The 24265-nt window shown below is 54.5% G+C and overlaps 1 protein-coding gene across 6 annotated transcripts in view; it reads right to left on the reverse strand.

Moving 5' to 3' along the window:
* Positions 1-24265, reverse strand: part of SMARCA4 (SWI/SNF related, matrix associated, actin dependent regulator of chromatin, subfamily a, member 4) — a 78285-nt gene that overhangs the window by 16165 nt on the left and 37855 nt on the right. For 2 of the 6 annotated variants that reach the window (XM_011954827.1, XM_011954826.1), the window contains exons 18-28: positions 22755-22997; positions 21066-21179; positions 20256-20363; positions 19206-19292; positions 18356-18402; positions 16754-16920; positions 14259-14422; positions 11621-11848; positions 10936-11013; positions 9993-10211; positions 3882-4135 (exon numbers count right to left, since the gene is read on the reverse strand). In XM_011954827.1, coding sequence (XP_011810217.1) covers positions 3882-4135; positions 9993-10211; positions 10936-11013; positions 11621-11848; positions 14259-14422; positions 16754-16920; positions 18356-18402; positions 19206-19292; positions 20256-20363; positions 21066-21179; positions 22755-22997 — 1709 coding nt within the window. Of the gene's footprint in view, positions 1-3881; positions 4143-5382; positions 5479-9990; positions 10212-10935; positions 11014-11270; positions 11370-11620; positions 11849-14258; positions 14423-16753; positions 16921-18355; positions 18403-19205; positions 19293-20255; positions 20364-21065; positions 21180-22754; positions 22998-24265 lie in introns of all 6 variants that reach the window. The other 4 variants (XM_011954825.1, XM_011954824.1, XM_011954822.1 and 1 more) reach the window with 3 other exon arrangements.

The raw sequence follows: 24265 nt of genomic DNA on the forward strand, positions 1-24265 counted from the left end.
AGCCAGGATGGTCTCGATCTCCTGACCTCGTGATCCGCCCGTCTCGGCCTCCCAAAGTGCTGGGATTACAGGCTTGAGCCACCGTGCCCGGCCCCAGGTAGCAGTTTTCAGGTAGTCTGTTTTCACAGCTATTTGGGGCCCTGTACAATTAGGCCCCCACTGATCCATGCCCCTGTAGATGGACACTGGGCTGATTCCTGTTTTGGGAGATTATGAGCAAAGTGGCTATGGCCATGTCTGTCTGTGTGGACATGTACTCAGCTCTCCTGGGTAGAATGAGGGCTGCAGGTTGCTGGGTCAGAGGGCATGTACAGGTTGAGCCTCAGAAAATATTGTCTTCTGCAGTTTGATGGTTAAAAACAAGCAAAGCAAAGCAAAACAGAAGAGACCGCCAAAGAGCTGCATACTCCTACACGCAGGGTGTGAGGTCAGACTGCTTCAGACCTGCCAGCACTGACGGGCATTCGGCCATTCTAGGGCATGTGCTGGCGCAAGTCACTCTGGTTTTAACAAGCGTTTCCTTGAAGTCGTGATGCGAATGCAATGATGTGAGCGCCCTTCCCTACACTGATTAGTCCTGGGATGTGCTGTGTAAGGAGGCATCTGTTTCCGGCTCTTGCCCAGCTTCAAATTGTGTTGTCGTTTCCGAATCTACAAGGAGTTTTCACTGTCTCCATCAGCGTGTCCATTAATAAACAGATGTTATTAATTTTAGTGAAGTCTAATTTCTCAGTTGTTCGTGATTAGTGGCTTTTGGCTTCTGTGGAAGAAATCGATGCCTATTCACGAAGATTTTCTCCTGTGTTTTCTTCTAGAACTTTGTTTTACCTTTCATGTTCTTACATCTACAGTCCATGTCACGTGGATCCAAGTGCATGGTGTGTGTGTGTGGGGGCGGGGGGTCAGGGCTCATCCTCTCTACGTGGATACCCAGGGGACCAGTGTGATGGAGACGCCCGTGCTTTCCCCACTGCACTTCAAGGATCTTCTTCAGATTGGTAATGTTAAGTTTCCCTCACAAAAGTATCATTCCAAATAAAACATGGGGAGGGTCTGTCATTGTCATTAGATTTTTGAAAATTCCTTTTTTTTTTTTTTTTCAGATATTGTCTCACTCTGTCACCCAGGCTGGAGTGTAGTGATGCAATCTTGGCTCGCTGCACCCTCTGCCTTCTGGGTTCAAGCGATTCTCGTGCCCTGCCTCCAGAGTAGCTGGGACCACAAGCACTTATCACCATGCCCGGTTCATTTCTTTTTTTGTATTTTTTGTAGAGATGAGGTTTCGCCATGTTGACCAGGCTGGTCTCAAACTCCTAACCTCAAGTGATCCGCCCGCCTAAGCCTCCCAAAGTACTGGGATTACATGGGCCACCATGCCTGGCCCGTATTTTAAAAAAGTATTCTGTATTTATTTTATTAAGAGACAGGGTCTCACTTCATCACCCAGGCTGGAGTGCAGCTGTGTGATCACAGCTCACAGTAGCCTGGACCTGCTGTGCTCAAGTGATCCTCCCACCTCAGCCTCCCGAGTAGCGGGGACCCCAGCCGTGCGCCACTGCCCCCAGCTGTATCCCACACTTTAAGTAAGTTAAGTCCTCCACTCGCTTTCCTCTTTGAGGACTTAGCCTTGGAGTTAGGTTTGTAAATTAGAGTCAATATTTTTTTTTCTCAATACTGACAACACATGACATTTTCAGATCTGGCATTGAATTTGAAAGTCTCTTTTCCTTCATCATCTGTTTCTCTTCCAATAATAAAATAACCCTTTTTTGGCCGGGCGCGGTGGCTCAAGCCTGTAATCCCAGCACTTTGGGAGGCCGAGACGGGCGGATCACGAGGTCAGGAGATCGAGACCATCCTGGCTAACACGGTGAAACCCCGTCTCTACTAAAAACTACAAAAAAACTAGCCGGGCGAGGTGGCGGCGCCTGTAGTCCCAGCCACTGGGGAGGCTGAGGCAGGAGAATGGCGTGAACCCGGGAGGCAGAGCTTGCAGTGAGCTGAGATCCGGCCACAGCACTCCAGCCTGGGTGACAGAGCAAGACTCCGTCTCAAAAAAAAATAAAATAAAATAAAATAAAATAACCCTTTTTTTCTGAGACAGACTTTCGCTCTGTCACCCAGGCTGCAGTGCACTGATGTGATCTTGGCTCACTGCAACCTCCGCCTCCCAGCTTCAAGAGATTCTCCTACCTCAGCCTCCCGAGTAGCTGGAATTACAGGCGTGCACCACTATACTCAGCTAATTTTTGTAGTTTTAGTAAAGAAGGGGTTTCACCATATTGGCCAGGCTAGTTTCAAACTCCTAACCTCCTAAGCGATCTGCTCAGGCTAGTTTCAAACTCAAACTCCTAAGCGATCCGTCCGCCTCAGCCTCCCAAAGTGCTGGGATTACAGGCGTGAGCCACCGTGCCCGGCTAAAAGAACCTTTTAAAGCAGTATTTGTTTTAGGATTCGAAGTTTTGCTCTGTCACCCAAGGCTGGAGTGCAATGGTGCAATCTTGGTCCATAGCAACCTCCACTTCCTGGGTTCAAGTGATTCTCCTGTCTCAGCCTCCTAAACAGCTGGAATTAAAGGCGTGTGCCACCACGTCCAGGTAATTTTTTTTGTATTTTCAGTAAAGACGGGTTTTCACCATGTTGTCCAGGCTGGCCTCGAACTTCTGATGTCAAGTGATCCTCCCACTTCAGCCTCCCAAAGTGCTGGGTTGACAGGTGTGGGCTACCACAGCTGGCCTTAGGCAGTAATTTTTACCCATTAATTTAGGCACTCCAATTGTTACCATACTCTAAAACCTCACACTTGGTAAGATTCTCTGCAAACCATGCATGTCGGCTCCCTTCACTCTCCCCTCCAACAGATACAATTCCCCCACCCTCTGCTTCATGACTAACAGCAAACTGTTACTTTAAAATCAAACAGCACAACCTTCCCATTACGGAGACAGCGGTACTGGCCAGTGTGTACCAGGAAGTGAAACAAGACCTTGGAGAGTGGAAGACTGGGTGAGTCCTGGGCTAGGCATGGGCCTTACACCCCTTGCTGGCTCCTGCCCAGCTCTGTGACCTGCCCTGGGCTGGCAGAAGGTGCACACACCTCCCCGGGGAGCCGGTGAGAACATTCCTTTCTTCTTATTTAAATGGTGCTCATATGGAGTCACTCATGGAAAAGAATATTAATAAATGAAAAATATATAAATGGCACTCATGATCCACCAACATGTTATGATCCACCACTGGGCCGTGGCCACAGCTGGAACCACATGCTGCCTCATATATGGGACATGTCTGTGAGGACAGCGACCTCCAGGCTTGGAGCAGAGCCTGGCAGAGAGCAGGAATGTGGCCACCATCTCACCAACACAGAGACAGCACGGGGAGCCTGGGAGGGTCCAAGGACAGGAAAGGGCTGCCACTTTCTCTGCTCTAGACATGCCAGCCTCTTGTCGCCATCCTCCTGGCCACACGGGCAGCACCCATTACTGACATATATCCCCTCATCCCACCTTGCCCCTTGAGGCCACGAGGCCACAGCTTTGGCAGAGCCTGTCCGCCTGCCGTGGCCTCTGCTGGTGCACTCTCCCCAACCTCCCATCTCTCAAGGCTCTGTTGCAATGTCCCCTTCCCCGAGACCCGCACCCCTGCCTCTCCTCTCCACCACATGTGACATTTCCTCTCATCACAGCGGAAACATGTGTGCTTCCCTGTTCCAAAAAGTGTGTTCCTCAGGGCCAGGCTCAAAGACAGAGATTCATTCAGTGCTTGTGGATGAGTGAAAGAGTGAGCGGCCCAAGCCTGAGTGTGCAGGGTCAGAATGCAGACGCCAGGGCTGCTCCCACAGGGACCCATGAAGGCCCCGCCCACCCCGCCTCCTCGCTTACCTGTCCTTGTACTTGATCACGGCGTCCACAATCTTCTTCATCTTCTTGGTGAGGTTGGGTGGGTTCGGGGAGAGCTTCTCGGCAGGCGGCCGCCCGCGCTTCTTCTGCTTCTTGCTCTCGTCGTCCTTGTCGCGGCTGCGGGTGCTGGTGGTCGGGGTGGAGGAGCCGGCATCGCTGTCTCGCTTGCGCTTCCGTGACGATTTCTTCTGCCGGACCTCCTCTTCGATCTCCTCCAGCGTACCCTCCTCGATGGCCTTCAGGGTCAATAGTAGTAAAATAGGACAGCCAGCACCCGGGTCGACAAGCAGAGGCCGTGACGCTATCCCGGGGGCCGGGCTGGGACATGGAGGAGGGCCCCCGCACCCGCTCTCCCTCCAGCGTGGCTGGCTTGGGGCATAACACACACTGGACTCTCAAGAGGTCCCTGGGCTGCAGTGAAAGATCAGCACGGCCCCAGCAGGCACCCCACCCAAGCATGTCCTTAAAACACTAATGGTTGAATTTCTTGACCAAAAAAATAACTATCTTCTCTGTACAGAGAAGAATGTGCTCCTGAAATCCCTTCACCCAGGAGATGCTGACACCTCTGTTCCACAGTCTCCCCATCTATTTCTTTTATTTACTTATTTATTTTTAGAGACAGAGTCTCGCTCTGTTGCCTAGGCTGGAGTTCAGTGGCACCATCATAGCTCACTGGAGTCTTGAACTCCAAGGGCTCAAGAGATCCTTTCACTTCAGCCTCCTAAGAAGCTGGGACTACAGGCACGTGTCACCACACTCAGCTAATTAAAAAAAATGTTGTAGATATGGGGTCTCATTATGTTGCCCAGGCTTGTCTTGAACTCCTGGTCTCAAGCAATGCTCCCATCTTAGCCTCCCAAAGTGCTAGGTTTACAAAGGTAAGCCACTGTGCCTGGCTTCCATCTATTTCTTCTTTCATATATCTATATATATAATAATTATTTTTTTTTCTGGAGATGGAGTCTCGCTCTGTCACCAAGCTAGAGTGCAGTGGTGCATTCTCAGCTCACTGCAACCTCCGCCTCCCTGGTTCAGGCGATTCTCCTGCCTCACCCTCCTGAGTAGCTGGGATTACGGGTGCCCGCCACCACACCCAGCCAATTTCAGTATTTTTAGTAGAGAAGGGGTTTCAAAATGTTGGCCAGGACGGTCTTGATCTCTTAACCTCGTGATCCGCCCACCTCAGCCTCCCAAAGTGCTGGGAATACAGGCGTGAGTCACCGCACCCAGCCTATTTTTAAATTTTCTTAAACATGGGGTCTTGCTACATTGCCCTGGTTGGACTTGAACTCCTGGGCTCAAGTGATCCTCCCATCTTAGCCTCCTGAGTAGCTGGGCATAAAAAAAAAAATTATTATAAATCATATATAACATAAAATTTACCATGGCAGCCATGTTCTATTACACAGTTTAGGGGCATCAGGCACGTCCCCAGTGTTGTGCAGCCCTCAGCGCCACCCGCCTCCAGAACTCTCCCCACCTTTGACGCACGTGTGCAGAACTGAAGGCCACGCTGGAATTGTAGCCCACGTGCCACACTGCTGGCTGTGTCATGGATATCTTTTCCTGTAATTTTCTACAACAAAATTTTTTAATGTCTGTTTAGTGTTTCAGTGCACAACGTGCCCTAATTTAGCCTCCCCTTGTTCTTGGGCATTTAGGTCATTTCCCTTTCTTTCTGAGACAGGGTCTCATTCTGTCGCCCAGGCTGGAGTGCAGTGGTGCAATCTCGGCTCACTGTAAACTCCGACTCCTAGGCTCCAGTGACTGTCCTGCCTCAGCCTCCCGAGTGGCTGGGATGGCAGGCGCCCGCCACCACGCCTGGCTAATTTTTGTATTTTTTTGTAGAAACAGGTTTTCACCATCACCATGTTGGCCAGGTTGGTCTTGAGCTCCTGACCTCAGGTGATCTGCCCACCTTGGCCTCCCAAAGTGCTGGAATTACACGCATGTGTCACTGTGCCTGGCCATTTTTTTTTTTTTTTTTTTCAAATAGAGACAAAGGTCTTGCCATTTTGGTCAGGCTGGTCTCAAACTCCTGAGCTGAAATGATCCTCCTGCTTTGGCTTCTCCAAGTGCTGGGATTACAGGCATGAGCTGCCAGGTCTGACCACCTTTTCTTTTTATTGTTGTTGCTATTTTAAGTAATGTATTGACAACTGACATTGTTTAAGACAGATTCCCTCATGGTAAAACTGCTGAGAAGAACAAGAATATGAACAATATTAAGAGAATCCCCAGGTATTAATTCAATGGTACTAACTAATAACTTATCCCAATGGTTAAATATGCAGTCTAGGGAACCAGATATCTAGGGAATCCCGCAATTAAAAAAGGAAGGAGGGCCTGGACCCAAAAGCTGGCTGTTCCTCTCACACTGAGGCTGTGCCAGTGAGCTGGGCACTGTGCCTGGAGCTGAGGACACAGCAGTGACTTGAACCAGCCGGGGCCCTTTCCCCTACCCTTGGAAGGGAGATAGTGATCAGATGGCAACATCCCACAAGTGGGGTGACAAACATGTCAGGTGCCAGGAAAGACAGAAGACAGACACACCACAATGATGAAGCAGATGTGTCTTAAAAGGAGATGAGAAGCTGAGAGCCTGAGGGGCCCGGGAGGAGGGAAGGCATCCGGGCCAAAGCAGCAGCATGGCGGGCACAGCAGGCAGGAGGCACCGGGAGAAGTCCCCCTGCAGACCCAGGGCAGAGCGGCAGGTGCCCCCAGACTCGTGTCTGCCTAAAACCTCAGAATGGGACCTTTTTTACAAATGAGGTCTTTACTTTTGGGATTAAGTTTTAAAAATATGTTCTTAAAAGAGACAGAAGGGGACACAGAGAAGTCCCCATGAAGACAGAGGCAGAGATGGGGTGATGCTGCCCCAAGCCAGGAGGCTTCTGGAACCATCAGAAGCTGGAAAAGCCAAGGAAAGGTCCTTCCCTAGGGCCTCGAAGGGACACAGCCCTGCCCACACCGTGGATTCAGACTTCTGACCCAGAATGGACAGAAAATAGTTCTGTTGCTTTAGGCTGCCACAGTCATGGCCATTTCCGACGGCGGCCATAGGAGCATTTTGAAGGCTTTGAGTTCACTTGGTAACAGATGTCTGCCAGAAGAGTGGTTCCAATTCCAAGGCCACCAGTAGCGGGGAGAGCGTGTTTTGTATAATACTTTTCACAACTGTGAATTTGAATAAAATGTGTAATAAGATGGGCTCAATGGGAAGAAACAGTCTCTACAACAAATGCTGCTAGTACAACTGGATTTCCACATACAACAGGATGAAGATGGACCCCTACCTCACATCATGTATAAAATTTAACTCAAAATGGATATTACATGTCTACATGGAAGAGCTCAAACTATAACCCTCCTAGAATAAAAGACAAGGGCAAGTCTTTGTGACCCTGGATATGGCAAAGATTTCTTTTTTTTTTTAGATGGAGTCTCGCTCTGTCGCCCAGTCTGGAGTGCAGTGGCGTGATCTCAGCTCACTGCAAGCTCCGCCTCCTGGGTTCACACCATTCTCCTGCCTCAGCCTCCCGAGTAGCTGGGACTACAGGCGCTCACCACCACACCCAGCTAATTTTTTTGTATTTTTAGTAGAGACGGGGTTTCACCGTGTTCGCCAGGATGGTCTCGATCTCCTGACCTCGTGATCTGCCCGCCTCGGCCTCCCAAAGTGCTGGGATTACAGGCATGAGCCACAGCGCCCGGCCAGCAATGGTTTCTTAGATACAACACCAAGGCACAGGTGAAAAAGAAAAATCAACTGCAAGTACAATGAAACACTTCTGTGCTTCAACGGATATCGAGGAAGTGAAAAACTGTGTAGAATGGCACAAAATATTTACAAATGATATCTGATAAGGTACCTGTAAAAAACTTACAATTCAATATTAAGATAAATATTATTTTAAATTTGGGTAAAGGATGATGTGAACAGACATCTCTTTACAGAGGATACACAAAGGGTCAATAAACACATGAAAACATACTCCACACCATTAGCCATCAGGGAAATGCAAATCCAAACCACACTCAGATGGCACTTCATACCTGCTGGGATGGCTAGAATCAGCGGGTGAGGAAACAGCAAGGGTTGCTGAGGACGCTCAGAGAGGAACCCGCGCACACAGCTGGTGGGACCGTGAAATGGCACAGTCACCAAGGAAACCAGGCTGGGACTCCCTCAAGAGGTTTAACAGAGAATGTGACCAATCTGTACGAGGCAGGATCATTTCACCATCACAGAATGAAGCATGACCACCTGCTGCATCATGCGTAAATACGTTACGTTGCATGAAGAAAAGCCTGACGCCAAAGCATCCTACACCGTAGGACTCCACGGACAGGAAACACCCAGAACAGGCAAAACTATACGAACAGAAAGTGTATCAGTGGTTGCCTGGGGCTGGGGAGAATCAATGAATTAACAGGAAATGGCAAATCGGGGCAGGGCTTCTTTTGGGAGTGATGAGAATGTCCTAAAATGGACTGTGGTGATAGATGCACAACTCTTGGATACCCTGAAGACGACTGTGTCATATACCCTAAAAGGGTGAATTGTATGGTATGTAAATTGCACCTAGAAAAATGTGGACATAGAGCATCCGCATATGAACTGATCTTAAATTTAAAAGGCACTCACTGCCTCAAATATGCAAGGCTGAGATGGTCGCGGTGGCTTATGCCTGTAATCCCAGCTACTCTGGAGGCCGAGGCAGGTGGATTGCTTGACCTCGGGAGTTTGAGACCAGCCTGGGTGACACAGTGAGACCCTGACTTTACAAAAAATTTAAAACTAGCCAGGCGTGGTGGTATGTACCTGTCGTCCCAGCTACTCAGGAGGCTGAGGTGTGAGGATCACTTGAGCCCCACAAGAACTGGAGGCCAGCCTGGGCAACATAGCAAGACTTTGTCTCTATTGAAAAAGAAAAAAATGCAGGGCCGGTGACACTCATACAGCAGTCAAATAGCTCTGCTGTCACACAGGTCTGCGGCAGGGCTCACACTCTGTCTTTTCAGGGTTTCTCTTCTGGGTCCTGGAGCGCTCTGCTCGGGAGGCTGGCTGGGGAACAGGATGGCCTGTCACCTGGGCTCCTGGTGTGTTTTAACAGCGCCCTCTGGTGCACAGCTTGGCAGGCAAGCTCATGAGTCTGGGCTGCTGAGGTCCCAGGAGGGGCCTGGGGCTGCTTGGCTCCATGCGCTGGGCCACATGGCTCATTCCTGGGTATGGCACTTTGTACGGCATAGCCAAAAGCCGCCACCTGCCTTCTCGGAATTGTTACTTCAGGACATTTTTATGACACAACTTCACAGATGGAGTCTGAATCATCATCTCTATAACTCAGAGCCCCTGAGATGGGAAGGGGTTTGATTTGTCACCGTAACCCCAGTGAGGACATCAGTGCCAGGCACCTGTCACAGTGTGCCTTAGGCTGGGAAGGGTGGGTCGGGGGAGGCCCCAGGAGCACCGCATGACTGACTCAGACATCTGTAGCTGCTGTTGCAGGGCCAGGTGCCATCTGCTGAGAAAGGGCCCTCACGTCAGCTCCACAAGCAGCTGCCAGCCCTGTGCAGCACTTGCCAGGTTCAGAGGCCCTCAGGGGCTTGCCCGCTCCTCCCTTCCCATGACTGAGTCTCCCCAGCTCATGGGGGGACTTGCCCAAAGTGAGGCTTCCTGGAGCCGGCAGTGCACTGCTTTGCAGGGTGCCTCAATAGTCCATGATTCACCCTTGTGCCTCCCTCCTGGCAGGTACCGGGAAAGCCAGCACTCCACTGAGATCAGCGACATGATTTTTAACCTTGGGAGGAGGTAAACCCTTGTACTTGAAAGACCAACCATACCCAGCAGCAGGTTTTGAGCTGCTCAGGAACCATGGGTCCTCCTTGCATTCTGAGGCGGAGCCAGAAGGACCTAACCATCCCTGGCCCACATCAAAAGGCTCTCGGCTGTCCGCGGAGCCTGGCCAGGAGTGGCCCAAGGGGAGTGTTTTGGACCCAGGCCTGAGTCTTGGCGGTGGGCCCTCTGTCTCCCCAGCCCTGCCTGGCGCTGGCCTGCGGGGCCTGCCGGGCCTCTCCGGCATATACCTTGAGCCACTGCTTCTCCGTCAGTGAGTCGCTGTAGTCCACCTCCTTGCGGTGGCGGGAGCCGCGGCCAAACATCTTCTCCTCCTCCTCCTCACAGGTCAGGCGCTCCACCTCCGCATCATCCTTGATGATCCACGAAGGGAGCTCGTCCTCCTCCATGAGGCGCGGCTTCCGCTTGGGGTTGCGGGCCTCCTCGCGCCTGCGGTCCAGGTCCATGCGCTAATGGGGAGGGAGGCAAAGGGAGAGGCATCAGCATGCGGGCACTAGGGGCACGCTAGAGCCAGAACGCCGGGCTCAGAAGGGCCTTTCTCTGTCCGTGGGGACCGATGCTGCTGCAAGAGTTAAACAGCAGCTCTTGATTGTTCGGTGGCCGACCCGGCCTGGCTACGTCCGACCCTGACTAGGGGCTCTGCCTCGGGAGGCAGAAGAAACTTGAAAAGATGAGAGGTTGCACAAGAGGGCTACAGACCCCAGAAGGGCGGCAGCTGCGCGGCACAGCGCTGGTGGAGGCATACGGCCTGCGGGCCAAGAGGCCCGTGCTTGGGTGGCTTACTTCCTATTTCCCACCCAGGGGAGAGGGAGCTCTGCGACTGAAGGCCTGGTCAGTCCCTTGGCCTTGGATGCGGCGAACTCCCTCTGAAAGGGAGTGCATGAAGCCCTGAAGAGCCCGTTAGAAAACACAGCTGGTGGGGCAGGTCTAGGGTCACACACAGAATGGCTGGGTGTGCATCTCGCCCTCCGACGCCATGCTCAGGAGACTGGGGGTGGAAGACAGGTCGGTGGAAGACAGGTCAGTCTGGAGGCTTGAGTGGGCTGCACTGTGAGCTGTCCCCAGCTCCCTGACCTGCTGGGGACACCACCATGGGCACTAGGACCTTTGCTTTGCTCCTGGTGGTGGCAGAGTGGGATGCCTGAACCATCCCGTCCACCCCGCAGTGCTTACCATAAACAGATCGAACTCCTCCTCGTGCCGGGCGATCATCTGGTTGACGGTCTCGTCGTCGGGCACCTCGTCTTCCTCCTACAAGATTGCAAACTGTCAGCGCCGCTGTGGAGGGGCCGGGGTGGGCGGTGGCCGAGCTCAGAGACGAGCGGCAGCGTCCGTGGGAATGAGCTGGTGGTCCCGGCACGGCTGCGGTGGATGGGGACCCACACGGCAGCGAAAGGCACACACACGCACACGCACACGCACGCTCCGTGGGACCAGGGCCCTTGCTGGCCATCTCAGCCGAGAAGCCGAGGATTGAATGGGCATGGAGACTGAACTACCCCTCTCACCTTTAGAGGTGGCTCCTCCAAGTCGGGGTTGACGCCCGCTGGCGGAGGGGCAGTGTGGGCGAAGCTGGCACTGCCGCTGCCCGTGCTGCAGTGTCTGCTCTGTGGATAAATAGAGGACTTCAGTCTCCAGGGCTGTCAATCCGGCGTCTTTCACCAGCAGTTTAGGAAAAAAAAACCACTTCAAAGAAAAAGCAAGTACTCATCCTCTTTCCGTTCAGCCCACACTCCCTTTACTCCAAAGGGATGCAAAAAAAAATAAGAGTGCAAAAAAGGTAAAAAAACAAAAATGAAAGCCGCTCATGCGTCCACCATTCACGCTGGGGAGGGGTCGGGGCCGGCGCTGGGCTCACCTCATCCTGCTCCTCATGCTCCAGGATGGCCTGCAAGAAGGCACGCCGCTCGTGGCTGGAGGACTTCTGGTCGAACATGCCGGCCTGGATCACCTTCTGGTCCACGTTGAGCTTGTACTTGGCCGCGGCTAGGATCTTCTCCTCCACGCTGTTGACTGTGCAGAGGCGGAGCACACGCACCTCGTTCTGCTGCCCAATGCGGTGGGCTCGGTCCTGCGCTTGCAGGTCCTGAGGGAAGAGGTGCCAGTCAATCCCAAAGGAGCCCAGGAGGTCATAAAAGGGAAGGTGGCCTCTGATACTAGCTGGACAGGTGTGGTGTGAGTATCACTCTCAGCCTGGCAATTCTGCCCAGCCTGATCTGCCGCTGCACGAAGACAGAGCTGGTGGAGCCTGGGCCCCATGTGTCCCTGGGGGGAAGGGGGCTCTCATCACGTTCCTCCAGAAGTGCCACCTTCTACCTTACTGGGACCCAAAGGATATTTGGGAAGAAAGCAGCAACCCCCAGGGGGTTATATTCCCAAGCAGCTCCTGTGGCAGCGGCATGGCTCCCCACAGCATGGACTTGCACAGTTGAACACCATTTACAGGATGTGGCCAAAGCCCGGTCACGTTGTGGCAGCGCTTGGTTTGGCTGTGGGCCCTGCCACTCTCAAAATGCACACAGAACTGGAACCAGGTCTCACCTCTGTAAGCCTCAAAACTCCCTCAGCTGACACGGGGCCCATCCCATGGCTCCTGCGTGGCTTGAATGAGTGAATAAGCACCAGGAGCGTGGCCCAGTGACTGGTGCAGTTAGCTCCCGACAACGCAGGTGCTGTGCCTGGGCTTTTTTTTCTTTTTTCTTTTTTCTTTTTTGAGACAAAGTCTCGCTCTGTCGCCCAGGCTGGAGTAAGTACAATGGCGCGATCTTAGCTCACTGCAACCTCTGCCTCCCGAAGTTCAAGCGATTTTTCTGCCTCAGCTTCCTGAGTAGCTGGGGCTACAGGCATACACCACCATGCCTGGCTAATGTTTGTATTTTTAGTAGAGACAGGGTTTCACCATGTTAGCGAGGCCGGTCTCGAACTCCTGACCTCAGCTGATCTGCCCACCTCGGCCTCCCAAAATGTTGGGATTACTGGCGTGAGTCACCGTGCCTGGCCTGGGTTGTCAGTTTTATCATCACCCCAGCACAGAACAAGGAGGTTCCCACGAAATCCTGTCAGTGAGCCCAGGAGCTGCGGGACCAGGCTGAGTACCAGTGATGCTCTGAAACTAAAGACTGGCACGCATGGGGTGGCAGAGGCCACAACTGGTGGGGACCAGGAGTGCCTTGTGTCTGTCGCTCAGCCCTCCTGCCCTATCAACATACTTCCTGGCAGGGCCAGCCCTTCCCAATGCGCCCCAGGCACTGAGGTGCAGCCTCCGTCTGCTGCCGGCCTGCCAACGGGGAGGCACAACCCAACCACCTCTCAGGAAACTGGCTGGTCACCAGGGTCTGGGCAGAAGCTGCACCCCAGCCTGATCGTAAGAGGGGCCACCAGTGACCACCAGGGCATTCACCCATCAGACGGGTGACAATTTACACACTGAGAACGCTGGTGCCCTCACGCTGCAGGGAAGGGCAGAGCACGTTCACACCCCAGGGGCAGGAGTGAAACCACTTTGGCAGGAGCAACCAGAACATGAAGAGGACAGTGCCTGGGTGGAGCGACCCCATGTCTGAGGGCTGAGCAGACCCAGGGTGTTCGCACAAGCACTCCGAGAGAAAGAGGGACCCTGCGGGGCTGGTGAACAGGCTGATCAACATAAAAGCCGGACGCCTGCCAACCACCAGAGTTTGAGAGCAGATGTCCTGGGGCGGCCATCTGCCGGGACGCCTGGTGGCCAATTAGACGGCCGGGTGGCTTCTGATGTGCACTCGGTGGTTGACACCCACTGCTTGGTGGAAGAGGCACATGCTAGACTACGCTGCATCTGTGTTAATCTCAGCACACACATGTGCGAAGGCAGACGGGCTGGCAGAGGCTTAGAACAGAGCAGGGTTGGAGAGGAAGGGAAAAGGGACTCCCGACCATGTCACTGGTGTTTGCATATTAAAAACAACAAGAACCTATTAGTCTTATAAGGAAACAGAGAAAAGTTGTACGCATTTTCAATCTCTTGTAGCTATGTAACACATGACCTGTATCCGCCGATGCTGAGGCCCATGAGGGGTACACGGTTATGGAACAAGAGGAGGAAGTAAACGAACTGGCATGGAGTTCACCCCCAATTTTGCCTGAACAAGTGCCAGTGTGTGCGCTCACAGGGCACACTGCAGGGGCCGCCCCACGGTGATGGCACAGATTGATCAGGGTACTTTCCACCTCCTCCTCATTGGTGCCATTCCAGGATTTAAGAAAAACCAAACCGACGGATGGCTTATACACTGCTTTCCCAATCAGAGGGAAAGGCTGTTTGTATTTTGGGAAATAGGAGGACCCCACCTCTTCTCTCCCTGATGACCTGTGGAGATATGGGTGCAGATCCTCCCGGCTCCCGGGGTCTAAGACAATGTGGAGGAGACTGGAGGACCCTCAAGCCAGGGCCGGTGTCTCCTTGAGGTTTTACAGGCACCCCTTCCTTCTCCTCGACCTGGGGCCCAGCCCGCTTTTACCTGGTGAGGATTCCAGTCGCTGTCGAAAATGATCACAGTGTCCGCCGACTGGAGGTTCAGGCCGAGTCCCCCGGCCCGGGTGCTAAGCAGGAAGATGAAGTACTCGGAGCCGGGCTCGTTGAAAGTTTTCAGCAGCATGCCCCGGTCCTCTGCCTTCGTGGTTCCTGACGGGCACAGAGGAGAACAGGGTCAGCGAGGTGACCTCAGGGGTAGAGCGGGAACCCTGCTTCTGAGAGCAGGCGCAGATCAGCGCCTGCCAGCGTCCCCAGATCCCCAGCTCCGCACTCTCCACACAGGCCTGTGGGCCACTGGCGAGTAACCGGATTTCCAGTGTTTCACCACAAAATCCTCTCCACGCATCCCAGAGATGAAAACAGGTCCCGCTGGCAGAACTAAAGGAGGTGGGCCTGGAGTGCAGAGCCCGGCACCCAGCTCACAGTAGGCCACAGTGTCAGCACAGCCGCCACCACAGCCCTGGACTCTCTCCTACTCTGCCCCGTGCCACTCCATGGGGAGCGGGAGACACAGCAGCCAATGCCGGCAACACTGCCGCTCGCAACACAAGGGACCTGGGGGTGGGTGGACAGTGACTGTGGGTGCACCTGCCCTCAACCCTGTCTCAAAAGGTTTTATGGTTCACAAAGATAATCCTCTACAGGTAAGAGCATGGGGACCTTATAAAGGGGGCTCGTATCCTTTCTGGCAGGATCGGTGTCCCCATGCCCCAGAAAACCCAAGTCCAGGAGCCAGTGCAGGTCTCCTGGGTGACAACCAAGGATGCCCTCAGCGTTGTGGGCATTAAGGCAACGTCTACACTCCCTGGGCTGCTGGGAGTTCGGACGGAGGTGCCCTTGGAACACTGAAGTCATTTTGGTGATGAAATAAAAACCAGCCATTTCCTGCCACCAGCCTACATGTGCCCAGGCACAGTGTGGAAGCCCATAGTAGCCTGGCCATCCGCCTGCTGTCCCACCCTCTCTCAGGCTCCAGATGTGCCCCTGGTACCCCAGCTCGGAGAAGGGGATGAGGTGAGGGGCTACCCGGCTCCCAGATGCCAGCCCACTCATGGGAGTTGCAGTCTCAGGAGACTTCACTGAGCTCCTACCCTTCCTCCACTCTCAATGGATTCTCTATCCCTGTGGCTATGACCTTATCACATGCAGAGGACACATCTGTAGTTGAACTGACCAAAGTCCTTGTCCTTATGGAGTAGCCACAAAGGCACTGGGATGGGTGGGAACTGGGCTCTCTCCTGGGGGAGTCAGGGACGCGACACAGACAGGACGGCCCTCAGGAAGCCTTGGCCCTCTCAAGGACAGGAGAAGCCGCTGGACAGACCGAAGGAGAGCAAAGGCTGGGGGGTGGCCCGGCCATGCGGACCCTGAAGCGTTTTGGTTTTCAGTCTCAAAGCAGTGGGAAGCCCCTAAGGAAGAAGGCAAGCTGGGGAGACCCTTGCAAGACTCGTGTCTGTAGAGTGATCCTGGACAGAACCCCGGGGAGGACCTGTGGCTGGAGGGATGCAGAGAGCACATTCTCATGGCACCTGGGCAGGTCGGCCCAGGTGGGGAACAATGAACTGGCTGAGCTGTGTCTGTCCTAGCAGCTCATGCTCGTGTTTCTCGTAAGCCCTGTTCCAGTAAATCTCACGGAGAACTCACTCCAGGGCCTCCCTGACCCACTAGGACAGACAACATGTCTCATGTGCCCTGTCGGAGTCTCACAGCCTCTCCTCCCTGAGCTTCTGTGTGCTGGGGCAGGTGGGCACAAAAACACACACGGCAACCTTTCCCACCAGGGACCACAGGGCAGGGGGTTGGGCTGAAGGCCTCTCTCCGGCAGCTGCTGCTCCTGCCTGGAAGTGCTTGCTTCCCTCCCTCTGTGCTCGTCACAGAGTCGGATTCCAGCTCCAGGCCTGACCTGTGGCAAGGTAGCAGCCACTGGGCTGCTACGAATGGCCCAGCAATGGGCATGTGGCTCACAGCAGCTAAATGAGAGCCAGCCTGGGACCTGCTTTTGTTGGGGACACTGAGCAGGTAGAAGGGAAGCCAAGATGGAAGAAGGCAGAGTCAAGAGCTGGAGAAAAGTCTCTCCAACATCACCTGCATGCCTGGATCCAGCTGTGCCTGAAGCATGTTTAACCTCCAGGGGTTAGAGCTAGGTAAGCCTATCGATGCTTTCTTCCCTGTGTCCACATGGGATGGAATTCTGGCACTTCCAGCTAAAGGTGCACAGGGCACCCCTTCCCCAGTGCACCCAGCATTGCCGTGGAAAGACTGTCAGCCCAGGAGTCAGGACACCCGGCATCCAATCCAGGACCCATTCCAATGCTGAGTGCCCAAGATGCTCAGCCTGTGCCTAGGCCCACTCTGGCCACTGGACCCAGAGCGCCTGGGCCTTACCCTGCCTCACAGGAGGGAATGCCAGTGGGAAGCTTCTGTGGCAGCTGCAACAACAAAACCCTGTAACAAATGCCTCACTGGCTCATATGAACTCACCATCAAGCCTGAGGTATTTAAAGCCACGATATGCAAAGTAATCTTCCATGATGGTCATGAGGGAGGTCATCTGGCAGAACAGCAGCACTTTGTGGTTGGTTGCTCGGAGTTTGGGAAGAATTCTATCAAGAAGCTCGAATTTACCCGAGGCTCGGTACAGGTCCAGCCTGGAGTGTGGAGGAGACAGGAGAGAAGGCACAGGATGTTAAACCCGGAAGCCTGCAGGCAGGTAAGGCAGGAGGTGCATCGCTCGCCTCCAGGCCGGGCACCGGGTTCAAGGGCACAGACATGTGTCCTAAGCAGACATCACCCAAAGCTTCGGCAAAGCCGTTTCCCCCAACTGAAATAAGCCCAGCCACCCTCGCTGGAAGGCACATCACCAGGGTGGCACGTGTATTTCTCGTCTAACCCAGACACTCATGATGATGAAAGGAGGTGCTGTGGGTCACGTGGCCGGGACAACATGGGGGTGGAACAGGGGTGCTCTAGGAAGCTGGACCTTGTCCCCTTGCCTGATAAAGAAGCCCCAACAGTAAATGTCACACTGGAGACACCCATGGTCTGCCAGACCCAGGAGGAAGGGCCACCTCGGCTTCTCATGTTCCCTTTAGCCAACACCCCCTGAGTGTGGTAGATGTGGACACTGAGGCTGGCAGGGGTACAATGTGATATGGTTGACCACATGGCCAAGCCAGGCCTCCAGGCCTTGAAGCCAGGTGTATAGGACCCTGTTCCATAACTCAGCACAAAAAAACACATCAAAATGAATTTGTGATGTTTTCATTAGGCGTCTCTCATCTTGCAAATGGCTTAACACCCCAGGGGAACTGAATGGAGGCTTTAGCTGGAAGAATGCTTTTAGCAAGGTTCTTTGCAATGGTGAAAATCTAGACACAACATTCACATCCATTAGGGGCGTAAAGGAGTCGGGGCTGCACCTTACAAAGGGTGCTACAGAAAACACCCACATGGTATAAAAAGTACTCTATACTAGTGAACAGAGTTTAGGCTCAGAGAGGTTAAGAAAGCTGTCTAGAGTCACAGAGCTTGGAGGCGGCAGAGCGGGATCTGTAAGCCAGGAATCCTGCCTCAGGAACCCTGTCTCTTGGGGTTAATAGTGGTCAGCTCTCCGAACACTAAAGATATGTATTATGGGGCCGGGTGCAGTGGCTCACACCCATAATCCTGGCACTTTGGGAGGCCGAGGTGGGTGGATCACTTGAGGTCAGGAGTTCAAGATCAGCCTGGTCAACATGGTAAAACTCTGTCTCTACTAAAAATACAAAAAATTAGCTGGGCAGTGACGGGCGCCGGTAATCCCAGCTACTCGGGAGGCTGAGGCAAGAGAATTGTTCGAACCCAGGAGGCAGAGGTTGTAGTGAGCCAAGATTGCGTCACTGAACTCTAGCCTGGGCAACAAGAGCAAAACTCCATCTCAAAAAAAAAAAAAAATTTGTATTCTTTGTTTTGGATTTTTCTGTATTTTCTAATTTTCTGCCTTTGAAATTGAACAAACATAACAGCAGCAATAAAGGCAACAAAATGACAGAAAACCTCTGCATGGACCACCTGCCCACCCCATCCAGTTGGGAAGCTTCTCACCCTTGGACAATGCCGCCGGTGAACCCCAAGTGCTCGGAAAAGGACTCCTGCAAGGCAAAGAGAGAGGCGTCAGTGACAGGTAGGTGCGGGCCATCGGGCCCCCCTGCGGTCCGCACACACCTCTGGTGCTCAGAGGACAAAGCCTCTGCACTGTGTGCTCGGCACGGGCCCACGGCAGCTCTGAGACCAGACACAGATGCCAAAACCATCTTTCTTAGTCCACTGACATCTTTTCTCTCACACTCCTCCAGTGAAGGAAAGGACATCCCACACAGCACTCTTCACACCGAGTGCACGAGGACGTCATGGGGCCACAGCCACGCTCAGGGTGCTGAGACAGCCCCAGGGGCTCTCCTGGTGGGCATCAGGGGGTCTCCGATGACCCCAACACTTTACATCAAGAAACACGAACATACGCATGCTTCTAAAAAGAACCCAGATTCTCAAAGGCACCATGACCCAAAAGGGTTCTGACTCCCCCACACTTCACTGAAGAGGGTGATGACTCTTGACGCTCCACAACGTGAGAAAAGTCAGCGTGCCAAAGAGATGCAGCAGGGCCCCACTGGCGGGGGGACACGTTCCCCCAGAGACGTCTCCAAATACTCCTGCTCTCTGAGGGTAAGCTTTCAGGGCCCTGTATTCCTATTGCAAGTTGCGCCCTAACTGCTGGGATTCTTTCCGTAAGCACTGGCGAAGTGAAGATCAAACAAGGAACAGATGTACAGGCATTACCTAATGAAAATATTCGAATCTATTTTTAAAGAGTTGTCAAGGAGAAGCAAGCCAGCTCTGCCTAGGAGCTCAGTGGACGGCAGGCTCTGAGCTGTCCCGGCCGCGGCGGGCTCACCTCGATGTGCTGGAACATGTAGGGGTGGTTGCAGATCTTCCGCAGCTGCATGATGGTGTTCATCAGGGTCTTGGTGCCGCCTTTGCCCTGGGAGGCAGATGAGAGGGTGCCAAATGGGGTCTTGCCCTCCTGGGGTGGGGTGGGATTGGTGGATGGGTGGGTGCTGGGAGAAGGGCCGTGGGGACGCTCTAGTGGGGAGGAGTGGCTTTAGGCACAGCAATTGGAAGGAGATGGCAGGCTGGAGGCCTGGAGGCCCCCAACAAGCCCTGGGAAACACGACTGCCGGGCACAGCAGAGGGCAGATGGCAGGGACAGGGCCAGCACGACGGGACAGAAACAACACTGGCAAAGGGCCGAGGCAGAGTCTCCGACGCTTTGTGATGCCACCTTTGTTCTAGGCACTGTTACTGTGGGATTCCCTAGAGGGTTTCAGCCGGGTGAGCCATGACTCAGGAGGCTCCCTGGGCTCCAGGATGAGGAAGGAGGTGGGGGCAGAGGCGGGGGGTGCGTGCTCTGGGCTGGGAATGGACTAGGGAACACACTGCTGTTCAGCTCAGGGGAGGAGGGGCACAGACACAACATCTAGGGGAGGCCAGGCCGAGGTCAAGGCCTTGGGGGCAGAATCAAGGGGTCTGGTGTATTCCCTGGGAGGACAATTTCACTCCTGCTGAGCAGAGCCAGGCAGGTGGGTCCTGGGGCCCGGGATTGTCAAGAGCAGCCCCTGAAGGAGACAACCCGCTCCCTCCCTTTCACTTAATAACAGAGAGAAGGGGGGCATTCTAGGACACTCTAACCCTGCTGGGGTCAGTGCTGGGCCCAGGCTGCCAATTGCAGAAGGAGCCAGTGTTTCATAAGCAAAGGGGAAGCCACTGGCAACTGAGTCAGTGTGTCCTGACACAAGCCACCAGCCATCACAACCAGGGCTGGCCAGACGCCTGGGGATCAGGACCAGATCATGACCCGATGGTCAGAGCGTGCTCTGCCCTGCCTGCCACGCTGCCTGCCTTTGATGCCCGGTGGGGAATGCAGTTGGGGGACTCCGGGGCCCACCTTCTTGTCCTTCTCGGAGCCGTCAGTCAGCAGCACGCCCTTGGCCTGCATGTGGCGGTAGAGCACTCGCTGCAGCGCAGACATGTCGCACTTGATGACATACTCCACCTGCAGGGGGCACACGAAGCTCACGAGGGCCCAAGGTGGCTTGAGGCCCGACTCCCACCACCCAAACCCAGCTCTGACCTCCCCGGCCCTGTCCTATGAGCTGTGACCAGGGCACACTGTGGTGTGGGTGAGGAGCCCCCCACAGCTGGAGAGAAGAGGGGAGACCTGAGCAATGAGAGGAAGTAGCAGGCAGAGATACCAGGGGGATACTGGGCCAGAAAGGGCCCCTCAGCCATCTCCTGGGGGCCTCTCCACAGCCAGCCAGGAAACAAAGAGCAAGAGGGGCAACTGTGGCTGGGGACCCCGAGTTTGCGGGTCTTGCTGTGGGAACTGGGTCTGGGGGTGTGGCTGCCGTAGGCCTTGAAAACCCAGAGCCGTGATGGGGGGCCAGGGGGCAACCCCAAGCCCAGGGCCCTCCTGATGTGGCCAGGAGAGCCCGCACAGGCACCTGGCCCCCTGACAGGAAGAGGGATTTTGTGCTCTAACCTATCGTGAGCTATGTGAGTCTATGAGTGCTTTTTAATCCCTACGGCAGAACAGCAGCACAGAGCGTTACAGACCCAGTGGCGTCATCGCCGCCCCCAAGCTGGATTGACCAGGGCAGGCCCGGGACTGTGGGGAGAGACCCTGAGCACGCCCAGCCCTGGGGAAAGCCCCCACATGAGGCTGCTTCACCAGCGGCTCCCCTCAAAACTCCGTCACCTTTTCGGGCAACTGGGCCTCGACTTCCTTCTTGAGTCGTCGGAGCAAGAAGGGCCGCAGCACTTTGTGGAGACGCCGGATGATGAGAATGGTTTCCTCCTCATTCAGGTCCACCTGGAACCCCCCAAGACACGAGAAGCAAGCATTACCTCCAAAGGAGGGCAACGGAGGTCTCACTACAAGGTGCGGATGTGGAGACAGGGGGAATGGGGTCCTCTGGGGTGATCTTGCCTTTGGCACGTGGCTTTTCAGACTGCTTTATGCTTTCTGGGGGCCCAGCAGGGCGCCCTCTTCTTTAGGAAACTATGAGGATCTGGTTCCCTCCGTGTAATTCCTGGGACATGGAACCGCAGTACCCAGAGCACAAACCACTGTGTGGCCACCTGCCCACCCCATCCAGTTTGGAAGCTTCTCACCCTGCTCCCTGTGCCTCACCAGAAAGACCCCCGGCAGTGGGCATGCTGCCTCTCCACGAGTAACACAAACTGGAGTGTCCACAGACCCACCACACACCAAGCTCACGCCAGGAGCGCTGCAGGGGCCAGCCTGACCACGTGGGGCTTACAGAGGGTGATTCTCAGGGAGGGCTCTCATTCAGCCTGGGTGGAACCAGGTGAAAGAAACCTTGATCTCCCACGGCGCTTACTCCTCTACTAAGAACTAACTTTTAAAATGATTTAATTAAAAAGTTAGAGGAAAATGAGATGAAGCCAGAACTTTTCTTCTATTGCTTCCCGAGCAATCCTTTGGCAGAGCTTTTGCTCGGTTCAGAAAGTGCCGAAACTACGGCATCAGATCCTGGCTCTTGGTGTGGGGGGCCTGGGAATCTAAAAACTGGAGACCCCTTTATCATGAGGCTTTGGGGAATGCCTCAGTTTCTCTGTCAGAAGAGTCACGGCCTTGACCAGCAGCCGAGAGGGCAGGGAACTCACAGACGAGGCCAGGAAGGCCCCAGCCGCCCTGGACCTGTCTAAGGTGGGAAGAAGGGGGTGGGCCCAGCCATCCTGGGCAGGGCACTTCAAGGTAACCTCTGTAGTTCTGCCCACACTTCAGCATCTGGCTACTTAAACCCCTCAGAAAGAAACACAGCCCGTCCCACACTTTCAACCTCCAACAGGAAGGGGGGCTCTAGGCTCAGGGACCAATGCTGACGTGGGGCTACTCAACCATGATGATGCCGCCGTGCCACAGCCTGGCTGATGTTGTCACCCAGACACTGAGACACACTGGCCACTGCGCTTCTTGAAAACAACATAAGACAGAACCTGACCATGAGGCCCCGTTAACTGGAATCTTCCAAGCTTCCTTCCCACTGCCCTGAGGGTGAGTTCTGAGGGCATCTAAAGGGGCCTACAGCACGCTGTAGACTCTAGCGGTGCTCTCCACACGCTTGCGGTCCCACAGCTGCCTCGGGGCCATCTTCCTCACCATTCCCTCTGCACCTGGAGCATAGTCAGAGACGCCCCGAGCATTCCGAGATTCACCATCATGACCTCTGCCCTGCTCCCCTGGGGCCCTTACGGTTGCCCCAGCCTTGGGTTCCAGGGCTCCCCTGCTCCATGCAGATGCAGAATCTCGCCAGGCACCCAGCACAGGCCTAGCCAGCTGTAGCGGGCGCTCGACACGCTCCAGCCAGCAGAACCAGCCACACCTGGAACCGTCAGCATGGGCACAACTGGACAAACCCACCTTTTCCCCGGTCATGGCGAAGGGTGCGTTGAACCACTGCTCGAAGGTGCTGCAGCTCTTGAAGATGGTGGGCAGCAAGAAGTTGAGCAGCGCCCAGAGCTCGGGAAGCTTGTTCTGCAGTGGTGTGCCTGTCAGCAGCAGGCGGCGGGGCGCCACGTAGTGCGTGTTGAGCACCTGCGTCAGCTTGCAGTGGTGGTTCTTCATGCGGTGACCTTCGTCCACAATCATGTACTTCCAACGGATCTGCGGGCGCAGAGTGGGCAATCAGGGGCGGGGGCAGCAGGTGGCCCAGCACAGGGGAAAATCTCCCACTCTGCGCCCAGGAACCAGGAAGGCTCCAGGTGGAAGAGCGCAGCTGGGTGGAGAGCACAGTCCTGACGTCCTGCGCCGGGGCCGACTCACCGAGTTGGAGCCACACAAGGTGGCCTCTCGCAAGCCTCAGGTAGAGACAGGCCCGTGACCCCATGACTATTGTCAGGTGAACAAAGCGAACCGCAAAAAAGTAATCTGGCTTCCCCGCAAAATCACACATATCAATCTACAGCACAGAAAAATGCCCAGCACATTCTGACAGAAGATACATCTTGCTGACTGGGGAGTCTGTCCCACTGGTGTGGAGGGTCTCAGGGGAACTGGGTTGGTGACGGGTACATTTTTAATGAGCAGCCTGTGATTCAGAACGTGTGCCCCATGGGGTAGGGGCCGCGCCACTACATACAGGGCCATGCGGGTCGGGAGGGAGCGCGGTGGCCGCACTCAAAGAGCACTCCCACTGTGGGGTGATTACATCACCCGAGTCACTGGCAGGGGAGCATGGGGTTTCGGAGCCTGGTTCCTGGGCCTGCACACAACCTGGCTTTGTACAGAGTCAGCAGGGGTGAGCCGCAGAGGAGGTACCTGAAGCACAGACCTGAGGCAAGACCCTGCATGCAGGATACCCAACTCCCCAGGCCTCAGTTTCCTCCCGTGTTGGCTCAGGGATAAAACACCCAGTCCTCAGAAGGCTGAGGCAGGAGAATCACTTGAACCCAAGAGGCAGAGGTTGTCGCAGTGAGCTGAGATCGCTCCACTGCACTCCAGCCTGGGTGACAGCCGTGAGACTCTGTCTCAAATAAAAAAAAAAAAAAGGAAAGCAAGCACCCAGTCCACAGCCCCGGTATCGTCACTCCAGCCATACACTGAGAGGCAGGGCAACCCATAAACCGCTCCTCCATCCCCCCATCCCTGGGTCAAGAACTCTACTGTTAGGCCAGCCACAGTTGCCCAGTGCTTTGTGAGGCCAAGGTGAGAGGATTCCTTGAGGCCAGGAGTTTGAGATCAACAGAACAGCAAGACCCCATCTCCATAAAAAATAAATTTAAAAAAATTAGCTGGGCTTGGTGGCACACACCTGTAGTCCCAGCTACTCAGGAGGGTGAGGTGGGAGGATGGCTTGAGGCCAGGTCAGGCCTGTAGTGAGCCGTGATCACATCACTGCACTCCAGCATGGGCAACAAAGCAAGACTTGGTCT

Source organism: Colobus angolensis, unplaced genomic scaffold, assembly GCF_000951035.1.
Source record: "Colobus angolensis palliatus isolate OR3802 unplaced genomic scaffold, Cang.pa_1.0 Scaffold39, whole genome shotgun sequence".
Classification (NCBI taxonomy): Eukaryota; Metazoa; Chordata; class Mammalia; order Primates; family Cercopithecidae; genus Colobus; species Colobus angolensis.